General features: G+C 42.3%; 2 protein-coding genes across 2 annotated transcripts; both read left to right on the plus strand.

The window, feature by feature from the left end:
• Positions 1–2,405: 2,405 nt before the first annotated feature.
• LOC308299511 (uncharacterized protein) lies at positions 2,406–7,727 on the plus strand. Its single transcript, XM_080743292.1, has 4 exons — positions 2,406–2,589; positions 4,772–5,157; positions 6,066–6,219; positions 7,122–7,727. Exons 1-4 carry the CDS (start codon positions 2,412–2,414, stop codon positions 7,400–7,402), a joined length of 999 nt encoding a protein of 332 aa, XP_080599418.1. The 5' UTR covers positions 2,406–2,411; the 3' UTR covers positions 7,403–7,727.
• Positions 7,728–11,546: 3,819 nt separating this feature from the next.
• LOC308298913 (uncharacterized protein) lies at positions 11,547–24,579 on the plus strand. The gene is made up of 6 exons (XM_080742607.1): positions 11,547–12,021; positions 18,057–18,311; positions 18,822–19,049; positions 20,742–21,032; positions 21,823–21,940; positions 22,928–24,579. The coding sequence occupies exons 1-6, from the start codon at positions 11,614–11,616 to the stop codon at positions 23,626–23,628; spliced, it is 2,001 nt and encodes a 666-aa protein (XP_080598733.1). The 5' UTR covers positions 11,547–11,613; the 3' UTR covers positions 23,629–24,579.
• The last annotated feature ends 949 nt before the right edge of the window (positions 24,580–25,528 follow it).

The following is a 25,528-nucleotide window of genomic DNA, read 5'->3' on the forward strand; positions in this document are numbered from 1 at the left end:
TATTTGGAATATTAGGTACATGAAGTGTAGCCGAGCTCCACTGAAACCATTTAAGTTCTACTGCTACGCCATCAGAATGCATCATAGCATCATTTTGTATATATATCTGTACAACTGTGCCTTTTTTTATTTGCAAACTGTTAATAAGGTATTCAATCAAAACACACACACACACACACACACACACACACACACACACACACACACACACACACACACACACACACACACACACACACACACACACACACACACACACACACACACTCTGAGCAGCTGGCATTAAATCATCAATGGAACTCATATTCATGAGTTACCTTTAAGGTGAATTTCAACCCTTAGTTTGGAAGTTCTGTCTGCACCTTATAACTATTTATGTTCACATTTGTCTGCACACAGCCAGACTTGATCAAAATGTTTGCCTAACTTTACATTATAGTGTTTGTTATCTCTTTCCCTTTAGTCTCGACCAGATCAACACATGATGTTATAGTGACGGGAAAGGCCGACAGGGACTAACTAAACAGATCTAGAAACCTTCTAACAGTAGAGTGCATCATTCATTCATACCATTTTGCAGCTTCCACACGGACATATTAAGAGACTGCACCGCTCGGTGCACCCCCCTAATGTGTTCGTGCGTGGACGCGAATCTGGAGTTCCGCACACAGAAGAATTGATTGATTGATTGATTGAAGACTTTATTAGAAGTTTGCATAGGAAAAGGTACAGTTTCATGACGGTACAGTTCACTGGTACAAGGTCTACTAAAAGGAGATCCATGAAAAGACTAAGCTTATTTCCACTGGAAACCATTTAAGTATCTCATATAACATTGAATGACAGACAGATAGAACACAGTACTATGCAGTAGATATGTAAAGAAAAACAAAACAAAGACAGTAATTCTTAAACAAACAGTATATACAAAGAAGGGGCAGGGGAGGGTAGGGTTGGGGCTAGGTTCATTATTACCAGTTGCGAACGGCTGCTGCCTGTAAGTGGCTTTTCAGGGCAATTTTAAAGGATGCAAGTGATCCACACTCCTTTATGGCCTTCGGTAAGGCTTTCCACATTTTGGTGGTAGGCCTATAGCAGAAAAAAGAGTTTGACCCTTTGTTGGTTTTGACTCTGGGTTGAAAGTGATCTGTGGCGCTGCCTCTGGTGTTGTAATTATGGACATCCTTAATGTTTATAAAGTATTTTGACAGGTACTTGGGTATCATAGTGGTGTAGTGTATCTTGTACACCAGGCCCATTGCAAGCTGCTGTACTCTGTCATCTACTCTGAGCCACCCCACTCTTAATTGGTGAGTAGCGGTGAGGTGAGTCTGATAGGGAAGGCTAAGAAGTCAGGACCGTGATGTTTCCACCTCAACCTGGCTTCTCGTGAGGAAGGCAAAGAGCAACAGTTTGAGCTACAAACGTCAGATTTCAAAAAATAAGTGCTTACTCAAGTCTCATTTTGGCCAGAAATGATGCCGTTTAACCAGAATTACATGCCGCCCCCGGATTGTTTAATAAAAAGCATTTGTATCCTGTTTTCCATTGTATTTCCTGGTTTTCCTAGCGCCCTCTAGTGGAGAGTCACGTCATCTCCGTTCACTTTTGGGGACGGAGAGGAAAACCAGGATTGAACTACAAGAGAAAACAGAATACAAAAAAAATATATTTTTATAAACAATCCGGGAGCGGAATGTAATTCTGGTTGAACGGCATCATTTCTGACCAAAATGAGACTTGGGTAAGCACTTTATTTTTTGAAATCTGACGTGTGAAGCTCAAACCGTTGTTCTTTGTCTACCTCACGAGAAGCCAGGTTGTGGTGGAAACATGACGGTGTCATGTATATGGCCGTCATGTATTCAGGGCTAGTCTGATTGATTGATTGATTGAATACTTTATTATCAGTTCACTTAGAATAAAAGTACAGAGCAGTACAGTTTAGATACAAGGTATACTAATAGAATTTAAACCACACAAAAGCACAATGGCTTGGCTTGTTTACATTGGTGTCTTTTTTGTACTCAATTCATTAAAAAATATTGAATAAAAAAAGGGAAAGAAAAAAGAAAGGAAATCTCTACTGATGTGTTTTCTTATTTAGGTCTATAAGTCATGTACTGAAGGAGAAAGCTGTTTCATTGATTGATTAATCAGATTATCAGAAGTTTGCAAGGCCTAAGTACAGTTTCATGACAGTACAATCACTGGTCAACTAAAAGGAGATCCTAGAAAGCCGAGTCTTATTTATTCCCCCCGAATGTGACGTCACTACGCGGAAGTCGTGCTGTAACGCCCATTGAGTGGCAAAAAAAATAAAAAACTATTTTCTAGGAAGTAAACAACACTGTAGCACTAGCCACGCAGCTTTCATTCACTCTTAACACCGTTAAAAAGACCCATCTACAATGGGAAAGAGCTGTTGTGCGATCGACTGTACAAACAGGTTCAAGAAGAACTCGGAGCTGTCGTTCTTCAGACTGCCCAAAGCCAAAGACAAACGAACCAAATGGATCCGCGCGTTGCGCAGAGACAACTGGGATCCAGACACCGAGACGTGGATCTGCGGGTGCCATTTCGTGTCAGGTATGTTTCTGTTTGATCCATACGTATAATAGGATATACACACCACTAATATGTAAAAGGGTCTTGACTCTTTTCACATAATGTCCAGTTCTAAACGAACCGAACAGTCTTCTTCATGTGGACAATGGTGGATTAACATTGTAAACATTGTTAGTTCATCTGAACGAGTTCTACGGTCCACTTCAGCTCTGTTCGGGCTTCAGTCCTCTTTCTGTCCACATGTAATTTCGAATACCAGTAGAGTCGCCGAAATGAAGCTCGCCGAGAAACGGGGGGTGCGTTCGGAAATGCACACCGGGTGGGGCAACGGTGCGCTTTTTCAGTCTGAACTCTGAAGGTAAACTTTCTGAAAAGCAGCAGTTGCTAACCTAACGTTGCTATTGATGTTTATAAACTAGGGTAAATTATAATAGAATATTAGAATATTAATACATGTTGATACTGAAGAAGGCATACTGTGAATGTGTGTCCTACTTTACATGTTTGTTGTTGCTAGCATTAACATTTATGATACTGTGAGATTAAGACTATAGGCCTAACCATAATTTGCTCTAGTTTATAAACATCAATAGCAACATTAGGTTAGCAACTGCTGCTTTTCAGAAAGTTTACCTTCAGAGTTTAGGCTGAAAAAGTGCACCGTTGCCACACCCGGTGTGCATTTCCGAACGCATCCCCCGTTTCTCGGCGAGCTTCATTTCGGCGACTCTACCTGTTACCGTAATTTCTTAGCAGCCCCTTTTCGACTGACATGGCCCAACACCACACCACACCACTCCTGCACTCCACACACCGCCCACTTGTGCCTAGGTTTTACACTGGTGGTAGGAAGGACCCAGTGGTATGAAAGTGGTACTAAAACTTCTAAAAAGTTTCCACTCCAGAGTAAGTCTGAGCTGGGCCAAAACTGCATGATCACTCACTGACATTCATTTAGACCAGGATATAGGGGTAAATAATACATGATAATTTTGATATAATCACTGTTATAATCTATTATAGTGTATTATAATTAGTATTTTAATCACAGTTAAAACTTGGTCCATTTATTTCTTACCTATCTATAGCTGGGGTACTGTACACCTGCATGTGCAAAAATGATCTTCATTGGAATACAGGACAGTAGGCTACTCATCTACATGATATTGTTAGGCAAGAGGCAATGACCTCCAGCTATGAAGGAGTGTCAATGACCGGAGGCCGCTATACTCATACCTGTGGATTTGAGAGGGGGTACTTTTGTGTAATGTTAATATAGACATTTGTATCTGGTGTGGTGTGCTGTTGTCCCGTGGGCCGTGGTGCTAAAGCTGCAGTCGAAGTCTGGCTTGATGAGCTCACTCAGACCTAGGTTACCTGTGTTACCTGATACTAGGTCTGGGTATATTAGTATAATCCAGATCGACCCTGATATGATTTAGTATGGGTGGTTTTATGTTTGGTTTCCACCTGAGAACTGGTGGTAAACTGGTGGTACCTTGATGTACTTAGCTCTGGTCCATCCATGGCCTTAAATCCGATTCCTTCTAACATGAAACAGAGCTAATCTACTTCCTACAGTAGACATTACTAAATTTCCCCCTTGGGATAATAAAGGTATCTATCTATCTATCTATCTATCTATCTATCTATCTATCTACATTGGTTCAGGCTAATCACTTCAGTGCAGTTTTGTATGCTAACATGTTGGGTAAATTATGTACTATCACTTCAGTGCTAGTATATTGTTAAGGCCTACTTGCAAATGAATTCCATCCTCGTCCCTTTTATGCCCTCATATGGAGATCCATGAAGTCATCAATATTAAGCCCATATCTGGGAATGCCTATATAAGGACATATTGTGTCAGTCTGCAAATGTTCCCACCTGATTAGGGAAGCTAGGGTTAAAGTGGTTAATGTAAAAAAAGAAAATACAAACAAACAAACAAAAATCCTATCACACAAAGATTAGGTGGCCCCCCTGGGGGTCCCAGACGAGTACGCTTTGCTTCAAAGGGGTCTGGATGTTCAGTTTGTTCACATATTATGTGCAACAAATTCCCCCCTAAACGGCTTGGGTTTTGAGGGCTGAAACAGGACATAATTATGTGAAAACACCATTACATGTAAACAAATGATATTATTTCTACTAAATGCGTTCTTGTTTTTGTGTGTTTTTTCTTTTCTTTTTTTTTTTTAAGGAAAAAAGAGTGATGATCCGCTACACCCCGACTACGTGCCAAGTTTATTCAGTTTCACCTCCACCACCGAACGAGATCGGGCTGTGAACAACTTGAACATATATGAACGATCTCGAGAAGTTTCAGAGAAAATACACGATTGGAAGGAGGCTAAGGCCGTTGTTCACGAGTCCTGTATCAGAGAACTGTTCAGAATGTGTCAGTGCTGTGGAAAGCCCATAACCGACACACACGTGACCTACTTTGGGGCACAGATGAGGGTTAGCTGGGAGTGCCTTGGAGGACACTCTGGTACTTGGACTTCATCTCCTGAAGTCAGAGGAACGCCTGAGGTGAACTCTCTTAGCGCTGCCTCTGTGCTGTTCACGGGGAACACCATCACAGAGGTGAGTATGAAGTTGACTGACTGTATTGTAAGTTTGTAACTTGTTGCTTAAACATCCTTATTTACATTCACATTTGGCAAGAAAGTCTTGAACACAAACAGTAGTAGATGAACAAACTTGAATTTTGAAATGCTCAACTCCAGTATTTCATGATACAGATGAAGCATCGTCTCCATCAACAGGGATGGCCGTTCCGATTATCACAGACACTGAACAGAATTCAGACAATGCCTTAGCTTTTGGCTTGGGCATTCCTGCAATCTGCAGGCATCTCACTACTAATGTGTGGGACATTACTGAGGCTCAGACACACACACACACACACACACACACACACACACACACACACACACACACACACACACACACACACGCGCACAATCACACACAGTAAACATCTAAGAAATTCAATAAATACAAACAAATAAATAATTAATAAGTAGTGAAAATAGACAATTTACAAGTGTGCTGTGCAAACTGATGCACTGTGTGCTTTCACTAATGTGGGTCACAGCTGGAAAATGTCTAATTTCTCTTTAGCTTTAGGTCTCAAGCTAAAAAGTTTTGGAACCACTGGTTTAATACAATCAGATACTGTAGGACTGTAGGTCCGTTTCATCAATCATCAATGGTCTTTCATTCAATGGAGGGTATTGCAACTTAGGTGCAGATATCATAGATAGGATCTAAGTTACTTGCTGCTAGTGTGCAGCCATAGTATTACCATTGATTATTTCATGTCAGCTCATATATAAAAGACACATTTCCTGTGTGTGTGTGTGTGTGTGTGTGTGTGTGTGTGTGTGTGTGTGTGTGTGTGTGTGTGTGTGTGTGTGTGTGTGTGTGTGTGTGTGTGTGTGTGTCTGTGTCTGTGTGTGTGTGTGTGTGTGTGTGTGTGTGTGTGTCAGATGTCCAACAGTGATGGCTGTGTGTCCAGTCACAGCATGTCCCCTCAGTGCCACATGCATTCCTCCCTGAGCTCTGCTGCCCCCTGGAGGACTGATGGCTGCATGGCTCCCATCTTCACACTGGAGGACAAGAACACTGAGACTGAGGCAGGCTGTAAGTGACCACACACACACACACACACACACACACACACACACACACACACACACACACACACACACTCACACACGCACCCATACATGAAATATGTATTTGTGTCCACATAAAAAGAAGTTTAAGAATACCTTGTTCAAAGGACAAACACTGACAATGCAGTCAGACAATAGGAAAACAGCTAGTTACAAAGTGCCTATAAGGCAGAACATTGTTATATGCAATACATACGTGTCAGACTCAGCAGACATCAATCATGGATAAAGGAAAAACAACGCCTCATCCACATTGAGCTGCTTCCTATAATAGCTCATGCTGAGCAGTACCTTGCTAGATCTGGGATCACTTCACTTTTCGGGCTTGTAACCGGTCTGGAGCGGAAACCACAACACGTCATGTTGTAGTACTCAAAGACTACAATTTGGCCGGAACTATCCACCGGAAACAGTTTTAACCCAAAATAATTGTGCGCTCAAGGACATACTTTTAGGGCCTACCTAATAAACTCCTTGATGCGGAGTAGTTTTGCTTTTGAAAAATGAGTTTGGTATATGCATCTTTTAGTCCAACTTGTAGCGACGGGCAAGACTACACTAGGCTACTCAAGGGGATTGGGGGAACCAAATCAAAGCGACGCCGCTTCTTCTAGTGGTTTCCGCGTTGGGCGGAAACCAAACGGCCTGTTGTGAACGAACACCAGGCTTTCCCCCAGAAAGCCTGGTAGGCGAGGTTAGCACCTTGCTAATTGTTTGGCCCTCCTTTTGGAGATGACCCTCACAACCAACTTGTGCACGTGCCCACACACACACACACACACACACACTTTAATTTAAAGGCATAAAAAAACGTGTGTGTACATTGCTAAAGCAAGTGTGACAATTAACCAGGTAACACGCCGTTAGGTCTCTCTCTCCCTAGCTCTGAACAGGAGGAGAGGAACTCCAGTCTGGTCCAGGAGGAACAAGAACTTCCACAGATTAAAGAAGAACAGGAGGAGGAGCTGCTTCAAGGACCAGAGGAGGCTGCTGGGTCAGCGTTGACATTACCTGAAGTGAAAAGTGAAGACGGTGACGATGAAAACGGAGAGACCGAGCCTCTAGCCTCAACTGAACACATGAAAACACAAGCTTATATAAAGTTCTGGGTGCCATCATCACAACCAGCTTGTGATGACCACCATTGAGAAACCTGGCAAGTAATTTAGATGTACACTTTAAGCATTTACCAAACACTCGTAATCCAGAGCGATTTACAATAAGCAAGGTAATACATCAGTACATTAACATTAATACATCAAATGGAAAGAAATAGAAGGCTAATCTATACATCAAATGGATATAAATAGTAGCCTAATCTAAGAAAGCAGGTAGACCAAGCACCTATTCAGTAAAAACTTCATGACAATGTTTACATTGCTAGCTAAGGTGCCGGCTACATGAAGCTGGATATTTTAGTCCAGTCATTATATGAAAAAACCTCAAACAAATTGCAATAGTAGCAAACTCAACTGATTCTGTATCCTCATTATGTCCTTAGTGAGGGAAAAAAAGTCCCAAGGAATCCCATCGGGGCAAAGTTTTGAAAACGACCTACCTACCTTCACTTACTATACACTACAATATAAAGTAAAAAATGACTGAAAAAAAATCTGCTTTAAGTGGGATGTGAGGGGTCAAACTAGGGGTTTTTAATTATTCTGAATCCATTGCAAACATTTGTTTTGCATGAAAAACATTCCTTGGGCTAAAAACGGACCCCAAAAGACTGTGAAAATTGATGACTCATCACTAAACCATCGTTTTGACCATCGTTTTTTTCGTGCAAAACAAATGCTTGCAATGGATTCAGAATAATTAAAAACCCCTAGTTTGACCCCTCACATCCCACTTAAAGCAGATTTTTTTTCAGTCATTTTTTCCTTTATATTGTAGTGTATAGTAAGTGAAGGTAGGTAGGTCGTTTTCAAAACTTTGCCCTGGTGGGATTCCTTGGGACTTTTTTTCTCTCACTAAGGACATATTGAGGATACAAAATCAGTTGAGTTTGCTACTATTGCAATTTGTTTGAGGTTTAGCCTAATTTTGGCCTAAAATGACTGGACTATTTCTGAATCTAGACATTTGTTGGTGCTGTTGGGGCTTGCAGGGCTTAATCCGGATAAATAAGTGGAGAGATTGAAAAATATCCGATTCACTGGATCCGTGTAGACAGGTAACCCGGGTATCTCTGAAGACTTTACTGTGTGTGTGCTTGTTAGACCTAGATATCTTTGTCGTGTGGACCTAGATATTTTTATGTGGATATCTGAAAAACCAGGATATATGAAAAATCCAGCTCTGTGTAGCCATGGCCTATTACATGTATGGTCATTGAGGGTAGGAAAGTACTATGGTAAGTGCTATGGGCTAAGGTGGAGTTTGAATAGGTGAGGCCTCGGCGGAAGCTAGGGTGAGTCTGCAGTTCTAAGTGAAACTTAAGAGTTTATTCCACAGTTTGGGGGCCAGGAGGGCTAAGAATCTAGAGTGATTGGATATTTGTCCTGGGATTGTTGTCCTAGATTCCACTGCTCCAAGTCTAATAGTGGCTTAAGTAATTGGCTTAACTTCTTCTTGATAGATATTGCAATTGTAATGCTATTACTGTAGGTGCATGCAGTGGTCTATTGGGGGGTTATATGCCTTGATAGAGAAAGAGATCTTTGCCCCGTTTTAAATCCCTTCTGAAAACTCACCTCAATAGAGCTGCTTTCAACCCCTATCACCATTGAGTTTTATGTATATAATTCGTTTGTCCATTATATTTTATATGTTATTCTTTCCTTTGTGATGTTATCTTGTTGCCTTTGTATTGTGAATTCTTCTTTGTATTATGCATTCTTCTGTCAAGCACTTTGTGACTTAAAGCGTGCTATATAAAAAAAGGAAGAATGACTTCCCTTGTGCCATTCATGTCTATTGGGATTTAGGTTTATCCTAAATGCATTATGCATATCTAAAACCAAAATACTGGATATCTATCTTTTTTTTTCTAGGGGATCTCTACAGTTAACGATATCTACAATTTAATTCTTACTAGGACAAACTACAGTTTCAGATCTTGAATTACAAATGTTAGTAAGATTGTTATTATGTATATCTTATTATGGTGACTATTGAGAATGCAGTTTTGACGAGGAGAAATGTGATTTTGAATATTTAAAACATTACAGGTAAGAGGGTGAATCTATTAAATGTTCTAACGGCTTGCCATATGCCCCTTATATTACTATGCCACACAAGGGCAACATGGGTCTGGGGCTGGGTCTTTTGAACATCTCAGTCTGGCCTCGAAGTCCTCAAACTAAATGATTAATCAAAATCTTACATTCCAAAAGGTTGTATGTATATGTAAAGTTTTACCTGCATACCTCTGTATGTAGGCCTACTCAAATGTTTTACGTTTTTTAATGCAAGAGCGAAACAGTCAACCGTGAGTCCATATTTAAAGGTGACCTATGGAGTGGTGCAGATCAGATAATATACATTATAAATGTATAGACTAGTTTAAAAAAGTTGATACAGCACATTGACACATATTCTTTTATGTAGGCTAACTGTAATGTTTGTATGGTAGGCCAGAGTATATTAGAGTGATACAGTACAGTAGTACAGCTGTCTTGTCGTGGAAGGACCTTATTGTAAAGTAGTCTGGCATGTCTAACCATTCATGCAGTTTTAACATAATTCTCGTGTGTTTCAAATTTCAATTCAATTATACAATGTGAGGCTGCTGTAACTCACTTTGACTTGATTATCGAAGTCAGTGTGGCCCTCTGGAAATAATAGCCCTGAATACATGACCGTCATGTTTCCACCTCAACCTGTCTTCTCTTGAGGTAGACAAAGAGCAACGGGTTGAGCTACAAACGTCAGATTTCCAAAATAAAGTGCTTACCCAAGTCTCATTTCGGTCAGAAATGATGCCGTTAAACCAGAATGACATGCAGCTCCCGGATTGTTTAATAAAAAGCATGTTTATTCTGTTTTCCTTTGTATTTCCTGGTTTCCCCTCACGTGGAGTCACATCATCTTCGTTCACTTTACTCTCCACTAGAGGGCTCTGGGAAAACAAGGGAATACGTACAATGGAAAGCAGAAATCTGTCGGATAAAATGCTTTTTATTAAACAATCCGGGAGCGGCATGTAATTCTGGTTGAACGGCATAATTTCTGACCGAAATGAGACTTGGGTAAGCACTTTATTTTTTAAGTCTGACGTTTGTAGCTCAAACTGTTGCTTTTTGTCTACCTCACGACAAAGCCAGGTGAGGTGGAAACATGACGGGTGTCATGTATTCAGGGCTGTAGAAATAAATGCCACACGGACATATTAAGAGAGTGCACCGCTCGGTGCACTCTGTTAATGTGTTCGTGCGGGAGAGTTCCGCACACAGAAAAAGTGTCCGCCCTGTGTGTGCGGGTTTGCCAACGGGTCTGAGGCCTTAAGCTAGATGCAGAATAGACCCACGTTTAGAGTGAATCTTTTCAACTCAAATCTTTGCTTCTGGGACTGGAGGTCTGGAGGTCCCTGGAACAAAATATATTTTGAGATTGGGGGTCCGCGGCCAAATTCATATCATTTTGGGGGTCCTTGACATGACAACGTTTGAGAGCAACATTATCCAACATACATACGTTTTTTCTTCTTTTCTTCAGAGAACTGCAGTGATGTTACTAGGTTTTCAATGTAATGGGTCCCGGGACCCACAGGTGGTCATTCAAATGGGTCCCAGAAAAGTTTTATGAGTCCTCAATATAAAGTTTACAAAACATTGACGTTTCTATCGCCTGTTTAAGACTTTCTACGTGGATTTTATTTGTGTTAACGTATGGTAAAGTAGGATGCTTTCACCCATGAACAATGGTGGTGTCTGTGGACATTTTTTTTTCTTTTACCGCGAGTCGCGACGCGGTAAATTATTTTAACATGGACTCCAATGGAGGCGCATCCCCGGGACCCCAGGACCATGACATGAATGAGTCCCTGGGTGACTTGAATGAGTTTTTGATGCGGGATGCGCACGTAATGACATCTCTGGAACTGTTAGGATTTAGAAGACATTTGTAGAATTGGCCTACATCAGTGGTTCTCAAACTTTGTCATGTCAGAAAGATTCGAGTTAAAAACGTTTACTCGCACTTGGAACATCTATTCTGCATCTAGCTTAGGGCCTCCGACCCGTTGGGAAACGCCAGATGGAGTCCGCCCTAGCCTAGCTGGGATTCAGTAGCATTTAGCATTTCGCCCTGATCGGGAAACAATAGAGAGCTTATAGTGTGTAGGGACTTTGTAGCTGGAAGATTGCTTTAGTAGCAGTATAAGTATTAGTGATTAGGAAACGTGTAGGTGGAAAAAATGCCGATATTCTGTGTTGTACCCGGCTGTGACAATAGAGTCAGAGAGAAGCAGACAGAGGGAGGCATGTCTTTCCACCGCTTCCCAAAACTCAACCGACTGGAGCTTTGCAAGCAGTGGCTGAGAGCCATCCAACACCCTCGCTACGACGAAAGCATCACGGATCCCGCCGTGCTCGGTCCTCTCCGGGTGTGCAGCGAACATTTCACGGCAGATGACTTTCAGAGGAACCTGATGGCAGAGTTGATGGACATCAAGGCCCCGGGAGAGACCAGGAAAACAAAGGCTTTGCTGAGGGAGAACGCCGTTCCGTCTATATTCCCCCACAAGACGGGAGATACGGAGGCTGAGGCGTCAACATCAGCTGCTGACCTGGACCTGATGGCCAAAAGAAGCAGAACAGAAGAGGTGAGTTTGGAGTTATAATGCTGTACTAACGGCTAACTGTGTAAGCAACACGTGCTGCATTGTGTAATATACAATTCAATTCTAATGAGCTTTATTGATTGGCATGAGAAAACATAATGTACATTGCCAAAGCAAGTGTCGTACTATAGTAATAAACTATAACAGAAAGAAGACTATAGGCCAGGGGTCCTCAAATACACATCTTGAAGGTCCACAGATATTCTTTGGATCCGGGGAATAAATACATAAAATATATTCTTAAACGTCCCCAGATCAAATATGTTTATTTTGGGGGTCACGGCCTAAAAAGTTTGAGAACCACATTCAGTTATTACAAACTTATTCCCCCCTTTTTTGTCACGATTTTGAATTTTTATGGCATACAGTTCATGAATTCAAACATCCATATTTCAAAATATTACAATATTACACAAGACCACTCAAAACAAGTATCTAAGACACCTCAGGGTGACTTGCGACCTCAGGGTGACATGCGTCATGCCAATTCTTGGCCATCTGTGATGTATATGGGACCAGTTACTCATATATGGAGACCCCTTCATGATAGTTATGTTATGTCAAAACATGCCCATACATGTGTACAATGCAATGTGTAAACCTTTAGTAATATGTGTGTGCATCTTACAGTTTAGAAAGGATATAGACCTTGAATCCATCCTATATGTTGTGTGGAGAAAATAGTGTCTGAAGGAGACTGAGGCCTATGGGGAGGCCGGGCTCACAGCCGTTTCCAGTTAGACAAAGAGAATTATAATCGGTGTTGACACCTAACCTATGCTTCAAAGACTTTACCAGACCTTTTGTCGTCAATGCTGCCAACTCCAGGTGGTGGTCATTCAAATAAAAGGGCAGATCCAGCACTGGGAGATGCTTTGGTGACTGTCAGGACAGACAGCCATTTGTTCAACTATCCGACAAATCTACAGCTCATATGCCTAAATGAAAATAACCAATAATATGATGTATTAAGAAGCATATTATTCTGTCTTGAAATATACCACATAAAGCCCCTTTTCCACAGGCCCAACACCACTCCACACCACCCACTTGTGCCAGGTTTTCCTCTATAAGGACCTGGGTAGAGTGGTGTGAAAGTGGTACTAAACGTGGTACTAAAAAGTATCCAATCTAGAGTAGAGGCATGTTTTCACTACAGTTCCGGAATTTTTCCTGCAAAATAATTAGCATAATCATTTTCAATTTGCCGGGAGTTTTGTTTTTTGGGTGTTTTCACATGAGCAAAAAATGCTGGCATAGCCATAAAATACATCGTTTTCACTAAAGCATTGTCGCGGTATTAAAGTCCGTGTTGCCAGACTTTGCGAGAGAAATAAGCAACCAGGTGTACGAAAATAAGCCCCAAAAAGTGATATTATCTACAAGCAATTTAAAACTATAAGCATCGCCACATCAGCTACTTGACAATTACCGATCTAAAAGATCACAACAAATAAAACGCAGCCAGAAACGATCAATATATACAAGCAACTTTACGGAAATCAAGACCATAGTCACTTATAATTAGCAGGCATGGCAACGGAACCTGCAGTGCGCACCACACTGTCTGGACGCTTGCTAAAGCAGCAGCGACTCACTTCTGTTCGTCTCTCTTTTTCTCACTCACCAATGGATTTAACAAGTTACAAGAAATATTCTTCATGAAACAACACATGTGAACCTTATGTGTCACATAAGGTTCAGAAAAGGATCGCTTATGCAACGTGTTGCACATGACATGTGGGATTGTGGGCTTGTTTTTTCTTTTTCTTTTTTCTTTACGCGTCACCGATGGATGACCAGACTGTATTCCTCGACGCTCGCTTCTCAGTAAAACACTTTACGACGAGAAACTATTTGATGCAGCTCTTTGAGTTGGTAGCTTCCAACTTTCATCACATCACATGAGCGCATTGCGTGCGTCCCAATCAGACAAAAAATAGGCTATAGCACCGTAAAAAGAGTTGGTAAAGATTCCAGCTTTCATCACATTACGAGCGCACCCCGTCTCCCGTTCTCCAGACCGGACTTGTATCAAAACCCACACAGCTTAATTACAAATAGGCTATAGAATAGCCTACAAATAAGTTTGAACCATGAATTGAGCAAGCTTGCATTTCTCAGCACCGCGGCCGTATATAGGCTGGAGATTGTAGAAAGAAAATAGACGTCTGTCTTCTGTGTTTGTCACCTGTTTCCCTGTCAGCGTGTGGATAGGTAAAGTTGCCAATATGTTATAGCACCAGTGCAACAAAATCTATTTTTTTGCACATATATTGACAAAATATGTAATGCTTCACACTTTTGTGCCATGCAGTTTAGTACCTGCCTGTTTGTAGCAAGTCTACGTGCAGAAACTCTGTATGAGATGTGCACCGATATTACGCTCGGTATTTTTGTGTCCTTTGTTGCTGCGGAGGAAACGTGTAGTCAGGGTTCTATTGAGCCATCTTGGCCCTCATTCTGTGTGTCTGCTCTGACAAAGTGTTGTTTTATTCAGGCGACATAACAAAACACTAACACTGGGAAGGAGCAATTAACTTCCTCAGGTCCACACTTAAAGAGCCTCACACACTAAACGCGATGTTGGGTAGGATCAGATGTCGTGCCCGGGGGTTTATCGGTGTTCATTTCAAACGACAGCGATCCTCTGTCTTGCGATCGGGCCCGGTATATCCCGCTGTGCCAAGTGAAATATCTCAGACCATTACAAATGAGACCGACGTCTCGCGATTCTAGCCACCCACGATCTCGGGGGGGGTGGTGCCATGAGAGACGCGACTAGATGAAAATTCCGCCCCCTCAAGAGGGATAAAATCAAGAGTGTTTTTCTCTCTCTCTCTTTCTTCACTCACTTTTATTTTTTCTGGCAGTTGATTGAATAAAGAAACAAGGCTCCAGCCTCCACGGATTGAGAAAGTGGCAGCGGTTCTCAAACTATGTGTCCCGACCCAACGTGGGGTCGCGGATGGTGCCATGGGCTCGCACATTGCCGACCAATAGAATAAAAAATAAAGAATGAATAGGTCTATAACCAAGAAACGCTAAAAGTGAAGTCGTTGCGACCAGCGTGAAGCCAACGGACACGTTACCAGCCTACATATAGACCTACTGTGTAGGCTATAACGTGTATTTGCCCCTTTGCTTTTTTTTCCTTTTCTTTGTTTGCGCAGCCTCTTAAAGAGTTTTTTTTTTATATTTAATGGGCCCAACCACCCTATTCTACCACCCTATTCTATCACCTCTCAAAAAAGCCTTTCCCCACACGTGGGAATATATAATATCGTTATTATATTTATATAAGATAGGCTAATATATTTGGCTTGGTCGGAGTCACAACGGTGAGGTTTGGTCTGACATTTAATTACCTTGAGTGCTGCATCTGTGATGTGATGTAGTCCACATTTTGAAGAATTAATCCGGTTTTAGGTGATATGCAATACCCTGACAGTGTAATGGAACTAAATGAACCATACATGTCCATTTTCCTTTTTGGACAGTTGGTTGAAGGCTTGGATGAGGCGGTGGACCGACAGAGTTCAAGTTTATTAATCTCTCTCTCTTTTTTTTTTTTACTTGGCCTTTGAGCACGGAGAAAGGCTCACCTGAAAGCATTCTCACTGATTAGGCCTACTTTTACCATCACTGCTCAAATTAACTGTTAATCAGCGTGAATACTTTCAGGTGTGTATCTGATCAATAGGAAATTGCGCATTACATTCTGCATGACATCAAAGCGACATGTTGCGTGAGAGTTTGAACTTGAACATGAACGACGCGTCCTCTCCCTTTCCACACACACACACACACAGACACACACACACACACACACACACACACACACACACACACACACACACACACACACACACACACATCTAGGTCTGTAGTCAACGAGCCAACGACCCAATTAGCGCAGAAGTCCTGCAGCTGCGGTGTTCTGACTCGCTGACATGACCACTCCACTATCCATTCCTGACATTAAACCATTATAGTATTGAGCCTTCTACATTCCCCTTGCACCTCAAAATAATGGATTACTTCTTCAAAATGCGGACTGGATAAAAAGAGGCAGCAACAGGTAATGAGTTATTCTGATCCAGCAGTGGCAGAGAGCAGCAGACTCCTCTCTCTTTTTTTTGGAGTCCTTTGGCAATCTGTTCCCCGACGCACTCTGACTGGGCTGGGCTGGGCAGCATATACATTTTTAGAAGTGTCTGTCCACAGGGCTGTGAGCTTGTAGATTTGCTGTTTTCAGCGCATGCAACATATGACCCTAGCGACGCACAGTGAGTGCGGTGCGTTGCACTTGCAACGTGCTGTCACAGCACTGCTGTGAGCTTGTAGATTTGCTGTTTTCAGCGCACCACTGCCATGCAACATAAATGACCAGTTAAGTTGAATAAATAGCAAATAATACCAAACAACCAAACAAATAATAGCCCGGGCTCTTATATAAAACATAATAAGGATAATATTAATTGCAAATAAGAAATAACGGCCCAGGCGCTTGAACCGTGCGCTTATTTGAAACAGGCGTTTCAAATGGTGATTAATATTATCTTTTATAAATATAAAAAATATATTATATATAGCCTATATGGGGAAAGGCTTTCGTGAGGCGATAGAATGCACTGCCTTGTCGCCAAATGACTGCGCAGAAGAAGAAAAAAGAACGCTATAGGCTATAACGTTTTTGAACAAGTGATTACAACATTTTAGGGAGAGAGTAGGCTAAAGTAAAAAGTAAGTAGGCTAATAATAATAATAAAAGTGTAGGCTGTTCTATTGTGAGGTGACCGAATAGCCTACACTCTGCGCAGCCTAAAAAGGGAGGAGCTGGCTTCATATAATCTGAAGCAATCCCGTGAGCTCATTCAGACGACAATAACTGTAAAGGATTCCTACCCGATGACCCGACAATATCAAGCTTTTTTGATATTATCGTGAGTGCTCCCGACGAGTCCCGAGGTCATAAAAAAGCTAATTAACATAATCCGATCGTGTCGGGGTACTGTTCAAGCCCAAGACCGATTCCGGGGCCGACCAAACGATTTTCCCGGGGGGTCCTCCCGAAATCTTGTCGGGGATCCTCGGCCCCGGGTTCGGCTCATTGTGAACGGGCCCTAATGAATGTAAATCCAAAGGAATGGAGCCCTGTTGTTATGCAAAGCCCAGAGGAAAGTAGCAGTTTCCTACCTCAGAACACCTGCACACCTGAAATACACACACACACACACACACACACACACACACACACACACACACACACACACACACACACACACACACACACACACACACACACACACACACACACACACACACAGTCACACACACGCATGCACACGCATGCACACTGAAGCTATCTTGTCAATAAGTCACAGCAGCAACATCACATCAGATACACCTCCCCCTAAACCATAAAAGGTCATGGGAGGGGCTTATGCTAAGTTGCTAAAGACATCCTGTAGTGCTTTGTCATTCCACAGGCCCATTTGTTCGCACGCACGCACGCACGCACGCACGCACGCACGCACTCACTGAGCTAGGCCAAACAGGGCCAAACACTTCATAATGACTGATCACTCACTGACTTTTCATTTAGACCACCAGGATATAGTTGTAATGCATGATAATAGATTCTATTGTGTTATAACCACTATTATAATCTATTATAGTGTATTATAATTATCATAGTAATACATTAATACTTTATAGTGTATTATAATCACAGTTATAATCCATTATAGTGTATTATAATTTAGGATAGTTGTAATACAAATTTATATTGTATTATAATCACAGTTAAAAGGGTAAATTTGTACTTTTGTGTAATGGAAAATGTAGATATTTTTATGTGGTGCGGTGTGGTGTAGTGTGGTGTGGTGCTAAAGCTGCAGTCGAAAAGGGGCTTAAGTCAAGTGTTTTTGAACCGAATACAACTGACAGTGAGTTTTTCCCCTAACCATAAATTATAACGCTCATAGAGGACTTTTTATTTTGTACCCACGCAGCCACCCATGCCCGAGCCTACACGCGCCGCCTATGTGCCTGCAGGCGCCTATGTGGCGGGGGAGACCGACGAAGAGCGCCACCGCCGCCTGGCCAGGGAACGCCAGCAGCGTTGCCGCCAGAAACTCCCGGAGGACGTTGACACCGAGGAGTACCACTGGAAGAGCGAGCGGCAACGCCGCCTGGGCAGGGAACGCCAACAGCGCTACCGCCAGAGACTCACGGAGGACGTCGATGACGAGCAGCACCAGCTAGAGGTAGGCAATATGGTGTTAAATATCGTTGAGACGATACAATGTCTGCACGATATATGCCTTTTCAGAGCTATGGTATATATACTGTGATACAATGAGGGAGCCTGTTAAAAAAATCTTGTTAAATTGTTAATTCATTGCGGAATTCATTTAAACCTGCATTTTGTTCTAAATCAGTAGTTCTCAAACTTTAAAATGTCAAGGTCTCCCCTCAACTCTGACAGTAAATCCGTAAGGGTCCATTACATACATACATTACATACTTGCCAGGATCAATTTAGACCTCCCAAAAGGAACCCAGAGAGTCCCCGGACCCCACTTTGAGGACCACTGGTCTAAATGTTCTGTTATTCCTTTTTCTTACATTGAACTGTAGGTGGTCGTACTGTTAAGTAACTTGAAAAATAACCATAATAAACCAACATGGAAAAAGAATTGCGCTAAGATTGTGTATCGTGATACAGCTTGGGAAAATATTGTGATGTTGTATTTTTCCATATCGCCCACCCCTAGCTCCAGCCCGAGCCCGTGCCTGCCGTGCCGGAGGGGGAGACCTTTGAGGAGCGCCGGCGCCGCCTGGACAGGGAACGCCAGCGTCGCCGTCGCCAGAATCTCACGGAGGAAGCCGCCGCTCACCAGCGCCGCCTGACCAGAGAGCGGCGGCGCCTGAAGAGACAGCAGCAGCGCCAGGGCTTTGGACAACAAGGCCACACTGGAGCGCCAGAACCAGCACGCCTGATGGTAAAAGCTACGTCTGTTTGTCTGTAGTCTCGCGTAGCCAGACAACTATTCCACAATCTCCGAATGCTATATAGAGTCTGGAACTACACCTCCTGAACGGCGAGTAATGGAAGCTGGCATTTCCGTTCATGAAAATGTATTTTAAAATGTAATTTCTGCTAATCAACAAGCTAAATATGCTTAGATGATTTATATTTATATTAGGATAAATGTGCGCAGTTTGAGACAGAAACGGAAATGAGGAGGAGGCTTCATGTCCGCTTTAACCGGGCACTCATCATTCTTCTTACGTTATTCCAGACTGTATGACTGGAGCATTTGCAAATCGCGGATAGTCTGGCCACGCGAGACTAGTTTGTCTTTCGTACATCCGCATAGAAAAATATGTAGGTCCAGTGGTCCACACAACAAACATATCTAGGTCTAAAAAAAACAATCCATGCCTACACAGATCCACTGAATCGAATATTTTTGTAAATCTTCGCTTGTTTATCCGGTTACAAAAAGATCCAGTTTTAGCGGCTGAAATCTCCAGCTCCAGGGTGGCATTCGGTCAAGTTTTTTCTTTGGTTTTCAGTCTGTAGAGCTCTCGCCTTTGTACCGCAAGGTCATGGGTTCGATTCCGGGCACCGCCAACTCAGCGTACGAGTAGCACGGCTTGGCAAGTCGTGCGGCAAGTAATGGGAGCTGATGGTAGGTGTGGCGCTCCACCTCAGCAGTCCATCTCCCAGGGGTCTAGCGCATTGTAACGGGGACAGACTCCCGCGTGTTACCGGCTGATGCCGACAATAAGCCACTCCCAACCTACTTGTTGACCCTCCCGGGGATCGAACCCCAACCTACCAGGCCCATGGTGGACCCTCTAACCACAAGGCCACTCTACATCCCGTAGAGCAGGGGTCTTCAATGTTTTCAGGCCAAGGAACCCTTAGTTGAGAGAGAGATGGAGCAGGGACCCCCACAACCTTCTTATAGATTCCATATAGTTTCATTGTTTGACAGCAAAATCATCAGTGTATTTTGGATTCATGTCAATTTGTGTTTTCAGATACGTATTTAACCACTTGAATCGTACATAACTTGACATTCACTCTGTACTTAGTCAGCTCTTTTTCCCCTCTACACCAAAGCTCTTTGTCAAAAATAGCCGATCTACAAGCTCTCAACGCTTCGCGACGTGTTGTGAGCTTGTAGATCTGCTATTTTTGGCTAAAGTTCTCAGAATATTGACACTAGGGTTCAAGTGGTTAATATAAAAAACGAGAAAAGTAACTTTCTGAAAATCCTGAAAGTGTGAGAACTGGTGATTTAGAAGGCATTTGTAGAACCGGCCTCAGATCTTAATGGGTTAAATCAGACATTATCAACTGCCAATGTGGTCTAGTGATGGGCAATCCCGTTCATTTCAGTGAACAAATAATTTCGTTCACGTTTACAGTAATGATCCGTTCAAACGATGTGTTCACGTTCACTGTTCATTGCGCGATCGTCCAGTGAAAAACACTAACGCAGGAGCGTTTTTATTACGTCGTGAGTACAGCCCGTTTGCCGGGGGCTATTGGGGGAGGGGTGTGAACAACACATTTCAGGGATTTGGACCAATCGTTCACGAGTCTTGTACTCATGAACGAAACACTGTGTTTGCTCATTTCCTTATTTTCCTCAACATTCTTTTTTTTTTTTTAATTATAGGGTATTTTGGACACAAGCAGCAGCAGTGGAGAAGCCTTCAACTCCAAGGATTCCAACTATTTCCCTGAAGACTATTCAATCACCAGCGCCACCCCGATGATTGATTGGCCTAAAGCCATTCTTTATGAGTCCTGTATCAGAGAGCTCTTCAGGAAGTGTCAGTGCTGTGGAAAGCCCATAACCGACACACACGTGACCTACGTCGGGTCTCAGATGAGGGTTAGCTGGGAGTGCCTTGGAGGACACTCTGGTACTTGGACTTCAACTCCTGAAGTCAGAGGAATGCCTGAGGTGAAGTTGGCTGACTGTATTATAACATGTTGCATAGTCTCACACACGCACGCACACACACACACACACACACACACACACACACACACACACACACACACACACACACACACACACACTCTTAACATCCTTATTTGCGTTCACATTTAACAGGAAATTCTTGAAAACAAACAGTAGTAGATGTAATAACTTGGGAAACTCCTTTACGGCGACTGCCACTGAACAGAATTCAGCTTTAGCTTTTGGCTTGGGCATTCCTGCAATCTGCAGGCATCACAACAAATGTGTGGACATTACCGAGGCTCAGACACACACACACAAACACACACATTTGATATCCTTATTTGCGTTCACATTTAACAGGAAATTCTTGAACACAAACAGTTGTAGATGCACAAACTTGGGAGACTCAACAAGTATTTCAGGATACAGATGAAGCATCGTCCATATACGGCGACTGCCACTGAACAGAATTAAGAAGTAGTGAAAATAGCCTATCTTCAAGCTCGTGGTTCAAAGCGACGTGTTGTGAGCTTGTAGATCTGCATTTTCTTTTTACGTGTTTGGGTCACAGGCTAACATGTAATTTCTTGTTTGGGTCTCGAGCGAAAGAGTTTGTGGAACCACTGGTTTAATACATACTCAGTTGTACATACTCTCTAGGACTTGTCTGTTTCATGTATCATTGCAACTTTGGTGCAGATTGCATAGATAGGATCTATATTGTTTGCTGTAGGTGTTCAGTATTTCCATTGATTATTTCATGTCTCTGTGTGTCTGTGTGTGTCAGATGTCCAACAGTGATAGCTGTGTGTCCTCCCTGAGCTCTGCTGCCCCCTGGAGGACTGATGGCTGCATGGCTCCCATCTTCACCCTGGAGGACAAGAACACTGAGACTGAGGCAGGCTGTGAGTGACCGCACGCACGCACGCACGCACGCACGCACACACACACACACACACACACACACACACACACACACACACACACACACACACACACACACACACACACAACACACACTTCAATTTAAAGGAGCTTTATTGGCATGAAAAACATGTGTGTACACTGCCAAAGCAAGTGTGACAATTCAAGTTCATTTATTCAAGTTCAAGGTATCAGTATGTGCGTGCAGTTAAACCAAACAGGGCCTAGCTAAAGTAAAAAGTAATCTATTGGCCAGACGGGACCTAAAGTACATTATTGGAATTCGTGGGCAATTCAAAAGAAACGTAGGTTAATTGCAGATTTACCTACTACAATCTACCTACAGATTATACCTCCTCCTCTCAAGGGTGTTTAAAGCCTGTATGGAAACAGGCACAAAGGAGAACTTATACCTGTTTGTTTTGGCCCCTGGAACTTTCAGGCGAAGGCCAGAAGGAGGCAGCTTGTACTCAGATCTGAGAGGATGAGTTGTCCATACGAATGGACTTTGCTTTCTTAATTAAACAGTTGATTCTCAATTTGACCTTAGACATTGTATTTTATTTGGTGCGTTTATCAACAGACTAGGTATTGGAAACATTGCTCACTGCTGTTTGGGTGTGTGGGTCAGTTCAGTAGTATTTACATATCATTTCATACTTTTCCCACGACCCCTTTGACAACTGTCCATGGATGAGAAAAACACTTAAAACACAGAATAAAGGTCTTTGCACACTGCTGCGTTTTTCAGGGCAAGGAGAGAGAGAGAGATAGAGCAAGGGACTGAGTGGTGTGCGAAACGGGCGGCAGTGTGCAAACGTGACTGACATAACGTGAGGTCGATTTCTTTTTGCACGCTCCGAAATTCACTCCGATATTCGGCCCGAAAAACGCAGCAGTGTGCAACCAGCTTAAAACAGATGCAATCATAAAACACACTGATGTTACCTGTTCTCTCCTCCTCCTAGTGCTCTCACTCCCTGCACCTGAAGAGGAGGAGAGGAACTCCAGTCTGGTCCAGATGACACCAGAACTTATACAGATTAAAGAGGAACCGGAGGAGGAGCCTCTTCAAGGACCAGAGGAGGCTGCTGAGTCAACGGTGCTAGAAGTGAAAATTGAAGATGATGACGATGAACACATGAAAACACAAGCTTATATAAACTACTGGCTACCATCATCACAACCAGCTAGTGATGACCAGGTCCACTCTTCAAATTGTTCCGAATCTGACATCACTGAAGAAGACGGCGATGATTGGGAGAAGACCATGGCAAATCAGTCCATTTTAAACAAACTGAACTTGCACGAGACAGAAAATATGGAAGAACGACGCTTGTCTTTGAGAAAGAAGCTGGACTCATCATCACAACAAACTCCACCCACGAGCAGTCAGACAGAGAACAAAGACTATAGTTGTAAAGACTGTGGCAAAGTCTTCAGTGGGATGGGTTATCTGAAGAGACACATGAATAAGCGACACGTGAATACTCATAGTTCAAGTTCAAAACCCTTGCCTAGCACAGCTAATAGCAAGGGCTTTAATTTCAAATTTCATAGTGAAACACCCTTTGTTTGTACAATTTGTGAAAAGCACTTCTCAAAAAATCGTAATCTGGAGAAGCACATGAACCAAGTCCATCCACCTGAAGTCATACAGGGGAATTAAAAACCTTCATTGTAGTTTGAATTAAAAACCTTCATTGTAAATTTAGTTTGTCACAAAATATTTGGTCAAGAATGCGTCTCAACTTAAAGGACCACTGTGCCTTCTTCACACCTCTGTTTTGAACTTTAGAATTGTTCTCTCATCTTAATTTATAGAATGTCGGTGGCTTTTGTTGTTCAGCATGTTCAGCATACCAACTCTCCGGGAAGAGTAAAGCTGTAGTTTCTAATAGCTTGATGACGACAGATACAGTAGGCAGGCCTCTTAACTGTCCATAGGCCACCAAGGAGACTCAGAGGGAGTAGGCAGAAATTGTGCCATTTTATAGTGCGCAGTGGTAAGAAAGGACCAAATATTATATGAACATAAGGTTGAAAATGGGTGAGTTGCTTCTATAATCTGGTGGATCCACACAGCTGACCAGTAGTTTTTCAAAGGGTGACAGGATCTAATTCAAACGTATGATCATTCACTTTAGTCCTTTGTGGCAGTGCTGTTGAATTACACAAACTGTTGCTATGTCCATCTTTCTGTCATGCCGCACGAACCACTGGAACACCTTTAGGGAACGTCATGCCATTTGGCACAAATGAAGAGTCCTCTTGGGCAGTTTATAAATGAGTTTAGCCAGACACAGATAACTGGTTGGCAGAGGCATACTACCACACTGCAAAACTTCTACTTTACTTTTGCATGTTTATTGTTGAATTTTCTAACTAAATCAATTCTTAATGTTCCCAAATATACTTTTAATCTTCCCCAAATTCTCTGCATTTCCATTTTTAATTATTACAGTATAATATTCATGACCAATTTCCATGTGTTTTCTGTCACAGTCACAGAGCTCTTGCAAATAGAGCCATGTTTGTTGACGAGGACGTTCTTTTGCTCAGAGAAAACGCTGTGATGTGATGTTACAGGAAATATTGTCGGTTCTTTACTTGCATAAACTACTCTCTTATTGTTGATTTCCTCCTAGCAAAGGTCCTTAGCAAAATAAAGCTCCATGTAAGTGCTGTTTAATCATTATTGTACCAATTATTGGTATTTCTTTGCATGTTTAACAGTGATCAATTTCTTACAAATGATGAACATAGGCAGGGAGCAGCTACCAGCTCAAGATACTGAGTCAGGCCTGTCCAGAACCCACGGTTCTGTCATGGAAATTCACTCGTTGAAATGGGTCACACAGCGTGCTGATGATCAGCCAATATCTCAGGTGTACAATAATAATAATAAAGGGACTATGAAACACCTGTTGCAGATGGAGTGAAACCATGGATGCATTACTGCTTCCACAGCCAGTGTCTGCAGCGCTGTAGTTACTGTAAAATATATATCTATTTTTAATCATGAAATGTATTAAAAGAACCACAAAACACCTATCCCTGTGGTTTCAACCGTAAATGATGAACAATAAAAACATGACATAAAACAAATGACTATAGCCTAGGTCAGTGCAGGAATGAATACGAGCAACTAGATGACAGAATCCCCCTGGAGTAGAAAGTTCGACTAGTGATACCAATGCAACACTGCTGCTGTAAACACTGTATTATATAGGCTAATTATTATTAATTCATCTAACAATTTAATTGAACAGGGGTCCACTTATCCTTACAACGCATCATGAATCATGATGCGTTTTTTGAGCTTGAAGATCTGCTATTTTCAAATATTTGTTGTAGACATACCATTTGTAAAACATGGACATTTTGCATAACCTGTTCCAATTTTGGTACCAATACTTTTTGTACCTTTACTCAACCCAAGTAATACATGACACGGTAGTGTTTATAGATGGTCTTTGCCAGCAGATGGTGCAATTTGCTGTATTGTGTGATCTACCTTTTTGTCCCTCGGCAGCCACCATAGGCTTTGGTTTTTGCATTCAACGGCA

Source organism: Nannobrachium achirus (assembly GCF_963921795.1).
Source record: "Nannobrachium achirus genome assembly, chromosome: 15".
Classification (NCBI taxonomy): domain Eukaryota; kingdom Metazoa; phylum Chordata; class Actinopteri; order Myctophiformes; family Myctophidae; genus Nannobrachium; species Nannobrachium achirus.

What these genes read in the sequence shown, in the direction of transcription:
- LOC308299511 (XM_080743292.1), top strand. Translation starts at nt 2,412, where the DNA reads ATGGGAAAGAGCTGTTGTGCGATCGACTGTACAAACAGGTTCAAGAAG. An exon ending in CGGGGAACACCATCACAGAG is followed by an intron (nt 5,158 to 6,065) that starts GTGAGTATGAAG and finishes TGTGTGTGTCAG; the next exon opens with ATGTCCAACAGTGATGGCTG. An exon ending in CACTGAGACTGAGGCAGGCT is followed by an intron (nt 6,220 to 7,121) that starts GTAAGTGACCAC and finishes ACACGCCGTTAG; the next exon opens with GTCTCTCTCTCCCTAGCTCT.
- LOC308298913 (XM_080742607.1), top strand. Translation starts at nt 11,614, where the DNA reads ATGCCGATATTCTGTGTTGTACCCGGCTGTGACAATAGAGTCAGAGAG. An exon ending in AAGTCAGAGGAATGCCTGAG is followed by an intron (nt 21,033 to 21,822) that starts GTGAAGTTGGCT and finishes TGTGTGTGTCAG; the next exon opens with ATGTCCAACAGTGATAGCTG. An exon ending in CACTGAGACTGAGGCAGGCT is followed by an intron (nt 21,941 to 22,927) that starts GTGAGTGACCGC and finishes TCCTCCTCCTAG; the next exon opens with TGCTCTCACTCCCTGCACCT.